Below are 15,418 nucleotides of genomic sequence, written 5' to 3'. Positions count from 1 at the left end.
CCGCTCTCTCCAGAGCTTTTCCCCTTTCAGCCCCAGAGGATCCATATCACCCCACGCTGGAGGTCTCAATCGAAACCACTCCTGGTATCGATCAGATGTCTCCGAGCGTGGTAAATAAGATTCGCTGTTTCCGTAAAGCTGATTTTCAGAAACTTAATAGCCTTATCGATACATTTGACTGGTCTGATATTCTGGCGTGCACTGATCTTAATGTCACTTTAGAAAAATTTTATTTTACTTTAAATACATTTTTTGACTCATGTGTGTTAACATCCGCCCGCTTCAACAAATCCTCCTTGGTATACAAGGTGCCTCACTAACCTAAAAAATAAAAAAAATAAGCTTTTACTTAAATATAAAAAAACCTGCAGTAGTGTTGATTTCTCAAGATACCTACTAGCTCGGTCGAATTTTACCGTGCATAACGCTGAATGTTATAGGAATTATATTGACCGCTGCCGGATTCAATTTACTCAGGATCCAAAGCAGTTTTATAATTTTGTAAACACTAAGCGTAAACACGTATCTTTTTCACCTCTGCTTACGTTTGAAAATTCCTCTGCGACTTCGGATCAGGCCATTGCCGATCTATTCGCAGAATTTTTTCAAACAACTTATTCTCCTCCTAAATTGACTGATCAGCCTTATGCATATAACATTCAAGCAGCAAATCTTATTTTCTGTCCGTCTTTTTCTGAGAACAACTTATTATCTGGTCTTTTAAGGGTAAAACCCATTTATTCGCCAGGCCCCGACGGAGTACCAGACTGTGTGCTAAAATACTGCGCCAGGGCTCTGTGCAAACCTCTTCTAAGACTTTTCAACTTATCTTTGGAAACCTCGATTTTTCCCCTTAAGTGGAAGGAATCATTTATAATTCCCCTACATAAAAAGGGGAAAAAGTCCGAGGCTGCCAACTACAGAGTCATCTCTAAGTTGTCGGCAATTCCAAAGTTATTTGAAAAATTAATTACCCCTCATTTGCAACACCTTTGCTCTTCGATCATCACTCCTTGTCAGCATGGCTTTATTAAGCGTCGCTCCACCACCACAAACTTATTGGAGTTGACATCCTTTGTCATAAACGGCTTTTGTAAGGGATATCAAACCGATGTAATTTACACAGACTTCAGCAAAGCATTTGATTCAGTTAATCACTCACTTTTGTTGAGTAAACTGAATATGCTGGGTTTTCCTAAAGACCTCTTAACGTGGATCTCCAGCTACCTAGATGGAAGGACACAAAGAGTCTTATTTAAAAACATACAGTCCCGTCTGGTCCGTGCTACATCCGGCGTCCCTCAAGGAAGTCATCTTGGCCCGTTATTATTTACGCTTTTTATAAACGACTTGCCCCCTGCTTTAACGAACTATCTAGTTCTTATGTATGCAGATGATGTAAAGCTTTGTCTTCAGTATAAATCCATCTCTGCCCAATGCAGTCTTCAGTCTGACCTTGATAACTTTCAAAAATGGTGTTTGGCTAATGATCTAATACTTAATGGATCAAAATGCAAGCATTTGTCTTTTTATCGTTCTTGCCCTCTGCAAGCTACGTATTCCATTAATGGGATTGCCTTAGAAAAATTAACCCAGGTTAATGATCTCGGCATCCTATTAGACATAAAACTTAAATTTGCCGACCATATTTCCTTAATGGTTAATAAGGCTAAAGGAGTCCTTGGTTTTATTAAAAGGTGGTCAAAAGAATTTAATGACCCCTATATAACCAAAACTTTATTCATTTCTTTGGTCCGTCCGATACTAGAGTACGGTTAATGTGTCTGGAGTCCCCAATATGGAGTACATAAGGACCGCATAGAATCCGTACAAAAGAACTTTTTAATATTTGCACTTAGAGGTCTATACTGGGATGCAAATCTTCAGCTTCCATCCTACAGTAGCAGACTTTTACTTATTAACTTACCTAGCTTAACAAATCGTAGGACAATGCTCGGTGTAGTTTTTCTGCATAACCTTATTAACGGGGATGTAGATAGCCAGCATTTACTAACACGCTTAAATTTCAACATTCCTAATAGAAGGACTCGAAACTTTAGTCCTCTGTTCCTTAGCCGTTGTAGTTCGACATATGCACTGCATGACCCTTTTAGGGTATTATGTTCGAACTACAATGGTCTCTACTCTATTACATCTCTTTCCTGTCCCTCTAATTTAAAATATAGAATTTTAAATTTCCTTACTAACTCCTCTTAGCTTAATAATTAACAAATAACTTAATATACTCTAACTAATCGTTTCTTGAGCGCTCCTCGGTCGTCTGGGCCTCTAAGCTTTATGATGAATACAGGAATGCTAGCTGATGCTCTTATTGATGCACAAGCCATTTCCAAATTCTGAAAGACCGCGAAAAAAAAAAAAAAAAAAAAAAAAATGGCCCGAGATATGTGAACACTTGCTTTTGTAAAAGATCGGGTAATTTCACCTACGAGCTAGAGGTCATGCAAGAAAGAGCGGTAGGTACTTATCATGCTAAGGATTTAGGTAGCAGGAGTAGTAAGTTAGCTTAACAGGATCCTGGGATCCTGGGACCCTGTTCTTGTTCTTGAGAAGGGGGCATTTTGCGTAACGTCGGCGATAGATCAGCGTAGGTGGAAACCCGGGAGTGGGCCATAATAGGACCATAGCAGGGCGTTAGATGTTGCTGGGTTTGGTTATCTGGCAACCAGTAAAAAGCTGGAGCTTTGTTTGACTTTCTCAATCCTTGAGGCAGACATCAGGGAAAGAGATCTCTCTTTTGCCCATGGTGTGTACCGAGTTATACAGCAGGACTTTATGTTCAAGGCTAACTGGAGACCAAGCGCTAATAAGCCAATGAAGGCTGCTGGCGCATCTGCCCATGTGTCGGGCATTTTGAGCGGCTTAGAATAGCTGTATCATCAGAAAACGTAGATGTTGTGAGTCGGGATGTCCGCTGTATAAAGGATACACAATGTTGGCCCCAGCACGCTACTTTCAGAAACTCCAGCTCCAAATCATCAGTTATAGCAGTGTTCGACCTCACAGCAAATTTTCTATCGTAAAGTTAAGGCTCTAAAGCAGTGGTCGGCACACACACACACAGTAGAAATGTGTAAAACGTCATGCTCACAGCCTAATTTCTGCTATTCGTTTCTAACACTTTTGCGTTAAAATCATATCACTGTATTGGGGTGCCGACCACTGCTCTAAATCAGTGGGGCAAAACGGACACATGTTTAAAATTTGAGTGTATGCGTAGCAGAAAAAACAATGAGAGCAGAGCATTTACTAAGCGAAAAATACGTAGTTCTTTATATCATTTTTCGTTTATTCAAAAGTTTGAATGGGCACCTAATAGTTTATTTTATTTTAGAGAAAGCTTTTCTAGCAACAGTTCTTAAACAAGTGAAAAATACGCTTCCCAATCTATATTTTCCTATGGAGAAAATTTTTCTCAATGGAAACATTTTGATTTTAAGTTTGGAGGTGTCAAATGAGGCAAAATGGGAGAAAATGAGAGAGCTTTTAAAAAAATTTGAGAGTGCTCACCCTGTCAGTGGACCGGCAGCGCTGCGGGAGAATTTCCGACCCTATGCACGTGTGCAATGGAAATTGTGAGTTTGCCCCCCACTGCTTTAAAGTCTTGTGGGTGTTGTAGGGTATCATTGTCTTGATCTTGTACATTAGAACTTTTAGCCCGACTCAAATCAAATGCTTGATTTTTTTTTTCAATAGGTAGGTTTCAAGTAGGTTTATAGGTCTTTTCCCGGCTTTGCTATCATTATTAAAATTCACTTTTTCCATCTCATTGGAAAGTTCCCAAGTTTTGCAATGCCATTGAAAAGCTAGTTTATAGTGCAAAATATTGGAGCTCAATGGATATTTTGGTGCTTATGAGACGCAGCCCGGGGATTTTTTCAGATTCAGTTGAATTTTGATGCTGATAATGATTTCATTTGGGGGAAACTCAATTGGCTCAAGTTGAAGCTTAGGGTCATAAGGTAAAGTCGGCAAAGTATACGCCCTAGTGGCAGGACTTGGTTAAAAGACATTTTTAAAGTGGTTGGTAAAAATGGTGGCTCTGTGTGCGTCGCTTTGCGCCCATTTGCCTGTGAGATTTCAAATAGGCATCACGGTTTCTTTCGTTGACCTCTTCTTTCGGTTTTTTTAGGACGAGCTGTTTGATTTGTATACTTGTCTTCTTTTGGTTGCGTCGTGTATTTATAGTTTGGGGTGTTAAAGCTCGAGCTGCAGAGTTGAGTACAGACTCCAAAGAATTAACAAAGCTGTCTACGTTAGATGGATAGTTGAGATGAGGACTTAGCTCAATGTGCCAGCTAATATAATTTCTGTGATCAGATCAGACGTATGATGCAATTAGCGCTTATCAGACTTTTAGGAATGTTTTTGTTAATCGAAAAGTTCATTAAGCGGTTGCTTGTACTTCATATCTTGGCACTCTTCTTCGTCGGATTCTCGATCAACATGGACAAGCTGGAGCTTTTGTGACGAACGGACGATGGAGCGCATGACCAACTTAAGGAGCTGCAAGAGGTTACTCATACATCAGCCCATATGGAGAGTAGTCTTTTGCGTTTGCTGAATGGTGAGAATAAATTACGCACTGAGTTTGGCGTCGTCCAAGATGAGCTGAAGAAGTTCTTTTAATTTTTAATGTTGCAGTATACTTGGCAATTGTTCGCCATTACTGGAGACGATTTTTTCGCCGTCAGGAAGATAAACAATCTGCGCTGACCGATGCTGATGCTGCAGCTCCTGCTACTTCCAAGCCCGTCATCTCTGTTCTGCCGTCGCCTCTGCCAAGCTCTTGCGTTGGAATCGTCGACCCTTTTTTTCCGTTTTTTCGCTTGGATGATAAGTACGTATGGTTGATGTCACTCCGCATGGATCTTGGCTAGCTGTAGCCGAGCCTATCTTAGGAGATCCTTACCTGACCCTGGAGGTACGGAACCGTCGACGCAGAATTGACGGATCGCGCAATCGAAAACATTTCCTGTTCCTGCACGGATTCACTCGATGAGAGCTACCTATATAATAGATGCCTATGCCTATAGAACATGAAAATCTTTATGCTGCTTCCCCCATGCCCAAAAGATTTTCTGTTTAAAGTTGGGGCTTCAACGGAGGGAGAATGTTTTGTCATTGGTCGCTTATCCGAAATTGTACAGATTTATCATTTTATTCATTTCAATAATCTGATCGGCTTGCGCATCTCTTAATGCTTCAGTCTTATCTGTCCAGGTCATTATCGCGGTATCCATTTGTCTCCTGTTCGACCTTTGCGCTTTTCACCCGGCCTTGTTTTGGGCCTTGGCGGCTTTGGGCGTACTTCTCATATGCAAGAATAAGCTCATGGTCACTATATTTCTTTTGTCCATGGTGTGCGACCCCTTTATACAAATGCATTAGCCCCCGGGACCAGGAGTCTGCACTTGTCATTAGCGCCCCGCGACGATCGCACCACCACCGTCGACCCCCCGCTTCGCTCCCTATATATATCCAAAACAAAGCAATATAATTTAATCGGTTTGATTATTGAACCTAGTAACGCTCGATAACTCAACTTGTCGATAAACTCAACTCGGTAACTAAAATGGTTCTCAAGATGTCGAAGGGTATTGCGAAACAGCAAAAGTTGACTGCAGTTTGGCTTTAAAGCAATCAGCCCACTTTAACCATCTCGCAAAACGATCGACATCACCACCGTTAGAAGAAGTCGCTGCAAATATAGGTAATTTTAAGTTAACTTTAAAGGTTTCATTTTGTTTATTTGATTCAAAATTTAATAAAGAAGCAAAAACAAACAATAAAAATAAAATATATGATTTATAAATTTAAAAAAAAAAAACGAAATCTTAAAATGCAAAGTAAAGTTTTAAGTTTTTAATTTAAAGTTTTAAAAAATGGTTATTTTTTAGGAAAACATTTATGTGAATATATAACTATAAAACTTGGCACATTTATTAATTGATAGTAATATAAATTTATTTATTATATTTATTTATTTTAATTGTATTATAATATAAAATGTTTATTCACACATCATTACATTGACGCATGCTCAATAACACATTAATCAAGACAGAAAAGGCAACTTTGAGTGGAACCGGAAATTTGTACACCCTTCCTGCCCAATGGATGGAATTTTCGTCGTAAAATAAGTGTAGGATCAAACTAGTAACTAGTATCAAACACTAGTATCAAGCAACGGTACGTAGCGTAAGTATATATAAAATGAATAAATAATAAATAAATAATAAATAAATAAATAAATAAATAAATAAATAAATAAATAAATAATAAATAATAAATAATAAATAATAAATAATAAATAATAAATAATAAATAATAAATAATAAATAATAAATAATAAATAATAAATAATAAATAATAAATAATAAATAATAAATAATAAATAATAAATAATAAATAATAAATAATAAATAATAAATTATAAATAATAAATAATAAATAAATAAATAAATAAATAATAAATAAATAAATAATAAATAATAAATAATAAATAATAAATAAGAAATAATAAATAATAAATAATAAATAATAAATAATAAATAATAAATAATAAATAATAAATAATAAATAATAAATAATAAATAATAAATAATAAATAATAAATAATAAATAATAAATAATAAATAATAAATAATATGGAAAAATTTATGAAAATATGGAAAAATTTAAATATCTTTGGTAAGGGTATAAAAAGCTACCGCTACTAAATGGCTTCTGTTCAGTACAAAAAAAATTCAAATCTAATTAACAGTAATATCTGTTGGTGGTTGAAGTTTAATAAAGAAACAAACTTAAATTTGTAGTCTAATAGAATGGAAAAATTGCATGAATATCAAGGCATAGCAGGTCGTTTACATCAATGGAGGGACAGCTTTAAAGAAACTTATAATAAGTTTAATGAGGATTATTTGAACAATTTTACGGAACAAATTCGAAGCACAGTCAGCAGTCAACTTAAAGGAAACGCTAAAGCTGGAAGTGACTTTTCTCATATATATAGGTAAGTCCTAACATTTCCTGTTTTTAAATGAATACCTAAAATATTGATAAAAAAAGTTTTTCATTTTCTCATTGAATATTTATTTCTTATTGATTTTTAAATTCAATAAAGGCCAAATTCTGAATATGAGACGATATTAGGGAAAATAAAGTTGAGAAGCAGACCTTGAGAAGCAAGCCTGCCGTATGAGATCTAATTTAACTTTAGAGCTAATAGTAATAGTAGTATTGTAAGCTCTATCATGCAACGCATTTCTAAATCCATCCGATCTTCTAAGTAACCACGTTTATCCATCATTTTATCTTCTTATATATATACAAATTTTATATTTTGTTACTGTATTTAAAGTCTTTTTTTAGGTTAGAGTTTGTTTTAATCCAATTCAGTCTAATGCACAAAGTGCTCTTTGGGCTTCAGAACAACCACATAGCAAAACGATAACTATAATGTTTACAATCCAACAAATGATGGAGTATGATGGAGTTAATGTCATTTATAAGACCATGCAAACACTCGCTTAAAACCAAAACATAGTAATACGGTTTCTCGTAGCACAACAGTCTAAATTTTACACTCTAAAACATCTATGCTGACTCTAGGAATATCAATGTGAAACCCCAATGCTGTCTCACGGCATAAACTAGAATTGTCAAAATTCCATCACGAAAACCATATGACGTTATGCTACTGGACGCATAGACGCATAAAACATCATTTTCACAAAAGGTTTGTAAAAAACTTTTTGCAGGCCACATCGATACAAAATTTAGTCAAGTTACGGAAGGGTTTCAATAAGACATCTACAAGAGTGTCAAAAAACACACATTCAAATGTAGAAAGCTCAAAATGAGTTAAGTGAATTTGAAAGCAAAGCCAACCCGGTGTGAGAGATTCGGTTCACTTACTCTTACTCATTTGCACAACTAATAGGAAAAAGGAAACGAATTGAATAAATTGAGAATGTTGAAAACAGAGACGTTTCATTCGAATGATTCGAGTTGCTAATGTTTAAGTTTTAATTTAATTATTTCTATATTAACAATAATTTACAACTCATTTACATTTAAAGAACAATACATATTCAAGAAAACGGGGACGGAGCAACTTGCCGAAAACACAGTCCCTTAGCAGCAGTCACTTAATAGCTAACCAAACAACGGCAGCCAACGAGTGACCCACCGGAGCTGGTAAACTGTCTTTTCAACCAGCTGCCATCTGTGACAGTCCCTTAACAACTTGTGAAGGATTCTTGCAGAGGCGGAATAAGCAAAAGCCGCCTTGCATTTAATAATAAACTAATTTACACACAACCTAAAAACAAAACTTAGAAAAACCAGGTCTACAAATACATACAGATTCGTCGGCTTCTTTTTCTATTTGGTTTTTCATATTATCGTTTTTGTTCCGGAGTTGTCAAAAAAGGAATGTATTGAAATCCTATCCAACAACTCGAATGATTCAAGTATACAAGGTAATTGTCAAATCTTTCATTTTACTTTTAGTTTCGTTCATTCTCTTTCATTTAGTTTGACCTGTCAAATTATGAGAGGAACACAAGCTTGTACTCATTCAATGACATTTCATTTCTAACATTTCTTTCACTTCATTCTATTCAATTCGAAAGTATTCTTTGAGACTTATGTTATGAATTTAATCATACAGATGCCTAGTTTCAATCGCCGCCGTTTACTGCCCTCCTCGCTTTTTAATATCGGAAGGGTAATTAGTGGACTTCTACAATTCACTTGGGGATCGTTTTTAAGCCGTAGGAGACTACAATGCAAAACGTACACTGGGGATCACGTCTAGTAACTCACACAGGAAGGCAAATAAACTGGACATTGTTTCCCCTGGAAGCCCCTCATACGAAAGTTCCCAGACCTTGTAGATTTTGCGGTGACAAAAAACATATCTCGCAATATAATAAATGCCAAAGCAGTCTTGTTAGTGCTTGTCAACTTACATAGTAGGAAGCTTGCAATATTATCCGGGCCCACCAATTTGTCTTCCGAAAAAACCATGGGACATGCCTGATGTGAACAGAACAGAGTAGGTAGACGGCTTCAATGACAATCCGCTCCAAAATAAAAGTCGAATTAATTAATTGCACGTTATAAGTTATTGATTCTGCAGGAAGATGAAACTGGATGATCAAATTATGATAGACCATGCTCTCGATAGCGAAAAGGGCGGCCCGGGCCAAAAACCGGGCCAAAAGAATGTGCTAAGATGGTAGAATCATCTGAAACACATGGGATAAAAAAAATTAGTTCTTTAGAAGTATATCTCCCAGCCAACGTTGCCCTTTTAAAAGAACATTTTTTTCATTTTTTTCAACGGTCGGTGAAAATTGTGGCTATAAAATCGAATAGAAGCAAAAAACAAGAAAGGAAAGCTAACTTCGGGCGGAGCCGAAGTTGATATACCCTTGCAGTTAAAACCGGATATATATCGCAAACATCGGATATAGTTGGCCGATCCTTATGATTACATCATAATAAAACCAATTAACTAAAATAAAAAATCTAAAAAAATGTCCCAAGCTTCTATCTTCAAAAACACAAAAGTTGATATTTCTACCAAATACCATTTCCCATCGTTCAGTTATATGGCAGCTATAGGATATAGTCGGCCGATCCTAATGAAATTCGGTAGGATGGATCAACTGGCCAAAAATAGAATCTGTATTAAGTTTCAGCTTTCTATCTTCAAAAACACGAAAGTAATTTTCGATCGTTCAGTTATATGGCAGCTATAAGATATAGTCGGCCGATCCTTATGAAATTTGGCATGTCGTAATGTTTTGCCAAAAATAGCTTTCCTGTAAAATTTGAACTCTCTTACTCTAAAAACATCAAAGTTATACCATTTCCGATCAATCAGTTATATGGCAGCTATAGGATATAGTCGGGTGATCCGGGCCGTTCCGACTTATATACTGCGTACAAAGGAAAGAAGGGTGTGTGCAAAGTTTCAAGACGATAGCTTCAAAACTGAGAGACTAGTTCGCGTAGAAACAGACAGACAGACGGACAGACAGACGGACAGACAGACGGACAGACGGACATGCTCATATCAACTCAGGAGGTGATCCTGATCAAGAATATATATACTTTATAGGGTCGGAGATGTCTCCTTCACTGCGTTGCACACTTTTGGACAAAATTATAATACCCTCTGCAAGGGTATAATAAATAAAATGGGACCGTTGGCTGGGAGTCAATTCTATGTTGCACAAGTGTGCAAAATTTCAATACAATCGGTGCATAACTTTTTGAGTTATCGTAGACACAGTTTTCGAAAGGGCTCGGTGTTTGACGCCATATCTCAGTCAGTTCAACTCCGAATCATGATAAAATTATACAAAGACTGAAGAGCACTTCCGAATCGTGTCCAAATATCTGGACAATGCTCAGAAAAACTATTACACGTACCAGCTGAAAATCAACAAGGGACTTCAAGTGGTAGTAAAGGGGATCAAACCCGATGTTAAGCCGCCGTGGAAATAAAAACCGCCCTTAAAGAAAAGGGTTTCCCCACCCAGAATGTTATTAACATTCTAAATAAAGATAAAAAGCCACACTCCTCCACAAAGTCGAGCTCGAGCCCGAAAGCAGGTCGCCGATCTTTTGCGTCGGAGAATCACTGTGGAAGAGTCACATTAAGGCAACGGTCTAGTGCAATACACATACTCTTGGCACATACCTACTTTGGACCGGAGTATGGACACATACTCTTGGCACATACTTTGGACCGCCTGTGTAGTCTGCGGGGATGCCCACAGCTCCACTTACTGTACCACAAACAAGGACAGTACCGTGAAGAAATGTGGAAACTGCGGAGGCAATCATACAGGAGACACTCAAAACCAAATATCGTAATACAGCTGCTCGTAGCACAACAGTCTAAATAATCTATGCAGGCGCTACGAATATCAATGTGGAACGCCAATGGTGTTTTACGGTATAAACTAGAAATGTCACAATTCTTGAACAAAAACCATATTGACGTTATGCTATTGGTGAAAACGCATCTTACAAGCAAATACAACTTTCTAATAAGAGGCTATGCAATCTACTGCACAGATAATACGGATGGGAAAGCCCACGCCGGAAGCGGAGTTCTAATCAAAGAACTGTTGGCAACAAACTTTCTGTAGGCCACATTGATTGAAATTCAGTCAAGTAATGGAAGCATTTCAATCGCTGCCGTTTACTGCCCTCCTCGCTTCTTAATCTCAGGAGGGTAATTAGTGGACATCTACAATTCAATTGGGGATCGTTTTATAGCTGCAGGAGACTAGGGACTTCCAAAGGAAGGCAATTGTATAATGAAATTATGCAATCGTTCCCCTGGCAGTCCCACATACTGGCCAACAGACCATCGCAAGCTCCCAGACCTTATTGACTTTGCGGTAACAAAAAACATACCTCGCAATCCGATAAGTGCCAAAGCAGTCTCGGACTTATCATCAGACCACTCGTCTGTTATATTAACGCTCCTTCAAAGCTCAGAAATAACCAACACCCCTCTAACAAAGAAACGTACTCGGCCCGAGTCTATATGTTTTGTATACTGCGGATATACCTACAAACGAACATTTAACAACGTCAACGTTCGCCGACGATACCGCTATCTTTAGTCGCTCCAAGCAATAAACTAACTCGTTAATCATCTCATAGCAGTGGGAAGGTGGCTGTCCGACTGGCGCATTAAAATAAATGAACAAAAGTGTAAACATGTAACATTTGCTCTTAATAGACAAACATGCCCTCCGCTTTCACTAAAAGATATGCAGATACCTGAAGCTAACAAAGTAACGTAGCCTGGCGTCCACCTTGATAGACGACTAACCAGGCGTAAGCACATCGTATGTAAGAAAATGAATCCAAAACGGAAAGCCAGCAGCCTCCAGTGGATCATAAACTCACGATCGCCACTGTGCTTGGACTACAAGTTACTACTATCCATTTCAATTTGAAAGTCAACCTGGACCCAGCTGTGCGTTGAAAGAGGGAGGAGTAAGGAACGAAGTTATTTTAATTTAATAAAAACTAATATGAGGGGGCCCCATAGCCCAGTGGGTAGTGTAGCTTCACACTAAGCGTGGGGTCGTGGTTTCGAACACCACTCATGACAATCATGACCTCCAAAGTTTTTCGGCATCATTATGCTTAGTGGACTCTTTTCCGATGCTACTAAACATGTGATGTTGAAAAACGGTATTCCCAGATATCAACAGGTGGCAGCCCTACCTCTGTTTGGTATCTTCTCTTGTATTGGTTTCGTCAATCAATTGTTTGACGAAACCAATACAAGAGAAGATACCAAACACCCCCCCCAACCCGTGGACGACCATTCGCATATCGAAACGGACACGAATTGGACAATGGAACGTTAGGACTTAATGGAACCAACCAGACTGGCGCAGTTTGAAAGTTTTTTGAAAAAAAAAAAACTATATCCTATAGCTGCCATATAACTGATTGATCGGAAATGGTATAACTTTGGTGTTTATAGAGTTAGAGAGTTCAAATTTGACACAAGAGCCATTTTTGCCAAAACATTACGACATGCCAAATTTCATAAGGCTATACCGACTATATCTTATAGTTGCCATATAACTGAACGATCGAAAATTACCCAACTTTCGTATTTTTGATGATAGAAGCTTGGGACTTTTTATTTTTTATTATAGATTTTTTATTATAATAAAATGTTATTATAAATAATTCAGCTCCGCCCGAAGTTAGCTTTCCTTTCTTGTATGATTTTGTTATTGTAATAAATTGTTTATGTTATGATAATACCCGATACCGATGTTTGCGATATATATCCGATTTTAGCTGCAAGGGTATATCAACATCGGCTCCGCCCGAAGTTAGCTTTCCTTTCGTGTTTTTTTTTTCTTTGATTACGCAATTATCATTAGAACTTGATTACGTAATATATGGAAAGCCCCTAAGTCATATGAATGCGGTATGATTTGTCACAACAAGATTACAGTACAGATTCAGAAAAAAAAGGATATACAATGATTTATTATGGCAATAAAGCTAGTGAATCTTAAAAAACGAACCTATAAACCCATGACTGAAATAACTTGTAAGTTTATGAATTCTCATAGTTGCATACTTTTGGATTGTAGAAACAATAACTAAAAGATTTCAGTAGGCAGGCAAAATAATAAGTCTAAATTCTTAAAAAATTTTTCGATTTTTCTTAATTTTCAATTGTAGTTTATGGTTAGCCATCGGAAAAGTTTGGCATTAAAATATTTCTACAAGAACTTTCATAGACTATTGCTTTACCAAGAGTTCCGTTGAGAGAACGGGAGCTTGTTTTCCAGATACAAATTAGTCACAGCTTTCGTTTGGCATCAACACTTTTTCAAATGGTCTTCCTGTACTGACGCTACAGATATATGTCGAGGCAGGAGATGGCGTGGAAAAAATTTTAAACAAACTTGAACTTGAACTCCTACAGCTCTATCTCTTATGGTCTCTGAGATCCACGGACGGACATGCCTATATCGACTCGGCTGTTGATGCTGATCCAAAATATAAATTATTTATGGGGTGGAATATGATTCCTTTTCTGTGTTACATACACAAATAAAATATACTTTTTCCCGACATAGTGAAAGGAAAAATTAATAATCGTTGTCTAATGTTGTTGCTCAAAGCTTTGTATATCGATAAGGGACTACACGAAGAAAACGACAAGTTTAGTACTAAAGAAGCAATCGGTATAATGATAAAAAACTGCGAACATGTCGAGCTCAAAACAATACTTTCTCCAGCAACAATATAACAATTCCCCATTATCCGCACGGGAGCTTTCAAACGGGACGTATTTGCAGAAGTTGTGTCTGAAATAAACTCATTCAATTGTGTTGTCGGGTCATGCATCAGCCGCCTGTGAATTGAGTTTATTTTTTTATAATAATTTGGTACATATCGCCTTAGTTGGTCGCAAGCCGACTCTTTTTCGGACTCGTGAAAAATGACTCGTAACTTAAACTCGTAACATTAAACTTGTAAAAGACATCAAATTTCCTCTCAAGGACATCAAATTTGACGTATTGAACCTGTGCTAAAGAGGCAGCACGTGCCTATCAACTTTTTTTAAAAGCTTTAACAACACTGACTTAAGTTCTGGGACTGCAAAAGAAATTACTGCAGCATACTTTGAAAAACTATTGAAAAATTCATTGCAGTACACTTTAGTAAAGACTTTAGGTTTCCCAACCAAAAGGCAAAATACTCTTTTATTCGCCATTTTAAGCGGTTTAACCGATTTATTATCGGTTGGCAAAGTTAAGTTACGACCTGGCCTTCCCATATTACAGAAAACTCGATTCGAAAGGGAAGTTTCTGGGGGCCGACCTCAAGAAGTCACCTTTACAGCTTCTTGGCACTTGGCTTCTGTCAAATCAAGGAAATTGCCCATTTGCGTGGTCCGAGCACTTGGGAAAAAATTATGTCGTCATCCGCAGTTAAGGGCCCACTGTTCCATTCATCAGATAGCCTAACTAGCCCATTGGTGGGAGAAAGGAGGTCTACAATGAGAACATTCGGAATAAGGCTCCAATCATGGAACTTAATCCTGGAAATTTTGGAGTTCATATAGTGCAGCAGTTTGGAATCCAGAGATTGGAACTACGAAGCTGCGGCTTAGATACATCTTCTGTCCAACAGAAGTAAAAATCAGCAACTGCAATAAAGGTGCAGTGAAACATAAACATTTGTTATCTGTTGACATGTATTATTCTTTATGCCATGCTCTGTCTCTTTATCTCTCAGCTGTGCTCCAGAATTATAGTTTTTTCTAAATTCAAACTAAATTAATACACAGAAACTTTCGAACACATATTATATTACATATATTATTATAATATACAACATTAAGCATATTATAAATAAAATAACTTCATAATATTACGTTGCGTTTCAAAAGGAGGGGGATGTGGCAGGCACTCATATCGGATACGTACTGTGAATGTATACATACATATAATATACATATGTACATAAATATGTCATATAAGTATTCCAATTTCAAATGTGTAGCAATTTGACCACTCAAGATACTTGGGAACTATAAATTGTTTAGTTGGCATGTTTAGCATTCGCGACAGCGCAATCTAAACGTGTAAATTACAGAGTAGCGGCGGCGAGCTAGCGACGCCTCTGGCGCAGTTTGTAGATTCATAAGTAAATCCCTTTTTAGATTTATGCAAAAAAGAATCATTAAATTTATATGGAACTAAGAGACACAACAAACATAATAAATGACCTTTTAATACAAAGGAATGTAGGAACCTAATCAAGCATAAAAGTCATAAGAAGCAAAGTGCTAAGTCGGTAGCACTCTTAGCAA

At 37.2% G+C, this 15,418-nt stretch overlaps 1 protein-coding gene and 1 long non-coding RNA gene across 6 annotated transcripts in view; both read left to right on the top strand.

The window, feature by feature from the left end:
• Nucleotides 1–15,418, top strand: part of lovit (loss of visual transmission) — a 225,641-nt gene that overhangs the window by 15,262 nt on the left and 194,961 nt on the right. For 2 of the 5 annotated variants that reach the window (XR_011442575.1, XR_011442576.1), the window contains exons 1-3: nucleotides 5,597–5,734; nucleotides 6,089–6,222; nucleotides 6,840–7,036. Coding sequence is in view for 3 of the 5 variants with exons in the window: in XM_070279342.1 (XP_070135443.1) it covers nucleotides 6,849–7,036 (188 nt within the window). In the remaining 2 variants the exon portion in view is untranslated. Of the gene's footprint in view, nucleotides 1–5,596; nucleotides 5,735–6,084; nucleotides 6,223–6,839; nucleotides 7,037–15,418 lie in introns of those variants that run through there. The other 3 variants (XM_043214046.2, XM_070279341.1, XM_070279342.1) reach the window with 3 other exon arrangements.
• On the top strand, nucleotides 8,333–9,229 carry LOC138926196 (uncharacterized). The gene is made up of 2 exons (XR_011442581.1): nucleotides 8,333–8,507; nucleotides 8,699–9,229. It is a non-coding gene; the product is annotated as an uncharacterized lncRNA (long non-coding RNA).

This window comes from Drosophila bipectinata, chromosome 3L (assembly GCF_030179905.1).
Source record: "Drosophila bipectinata strain 14024-0381.07 chromosome 3L, DbipHiC1v2, whole genome shotgun sequence".
NCBI lineage: Eukaryota > Metazoa > Arthropoda > Insecta > Diptera > Drosophilidae > Drosophila > Drosophila bipectinata.
The sequence above is the reverse complement of the archived record's forward strand: the minus strand, read 5'-3'. Positions and strand labels throughout refer to the sequence as shown.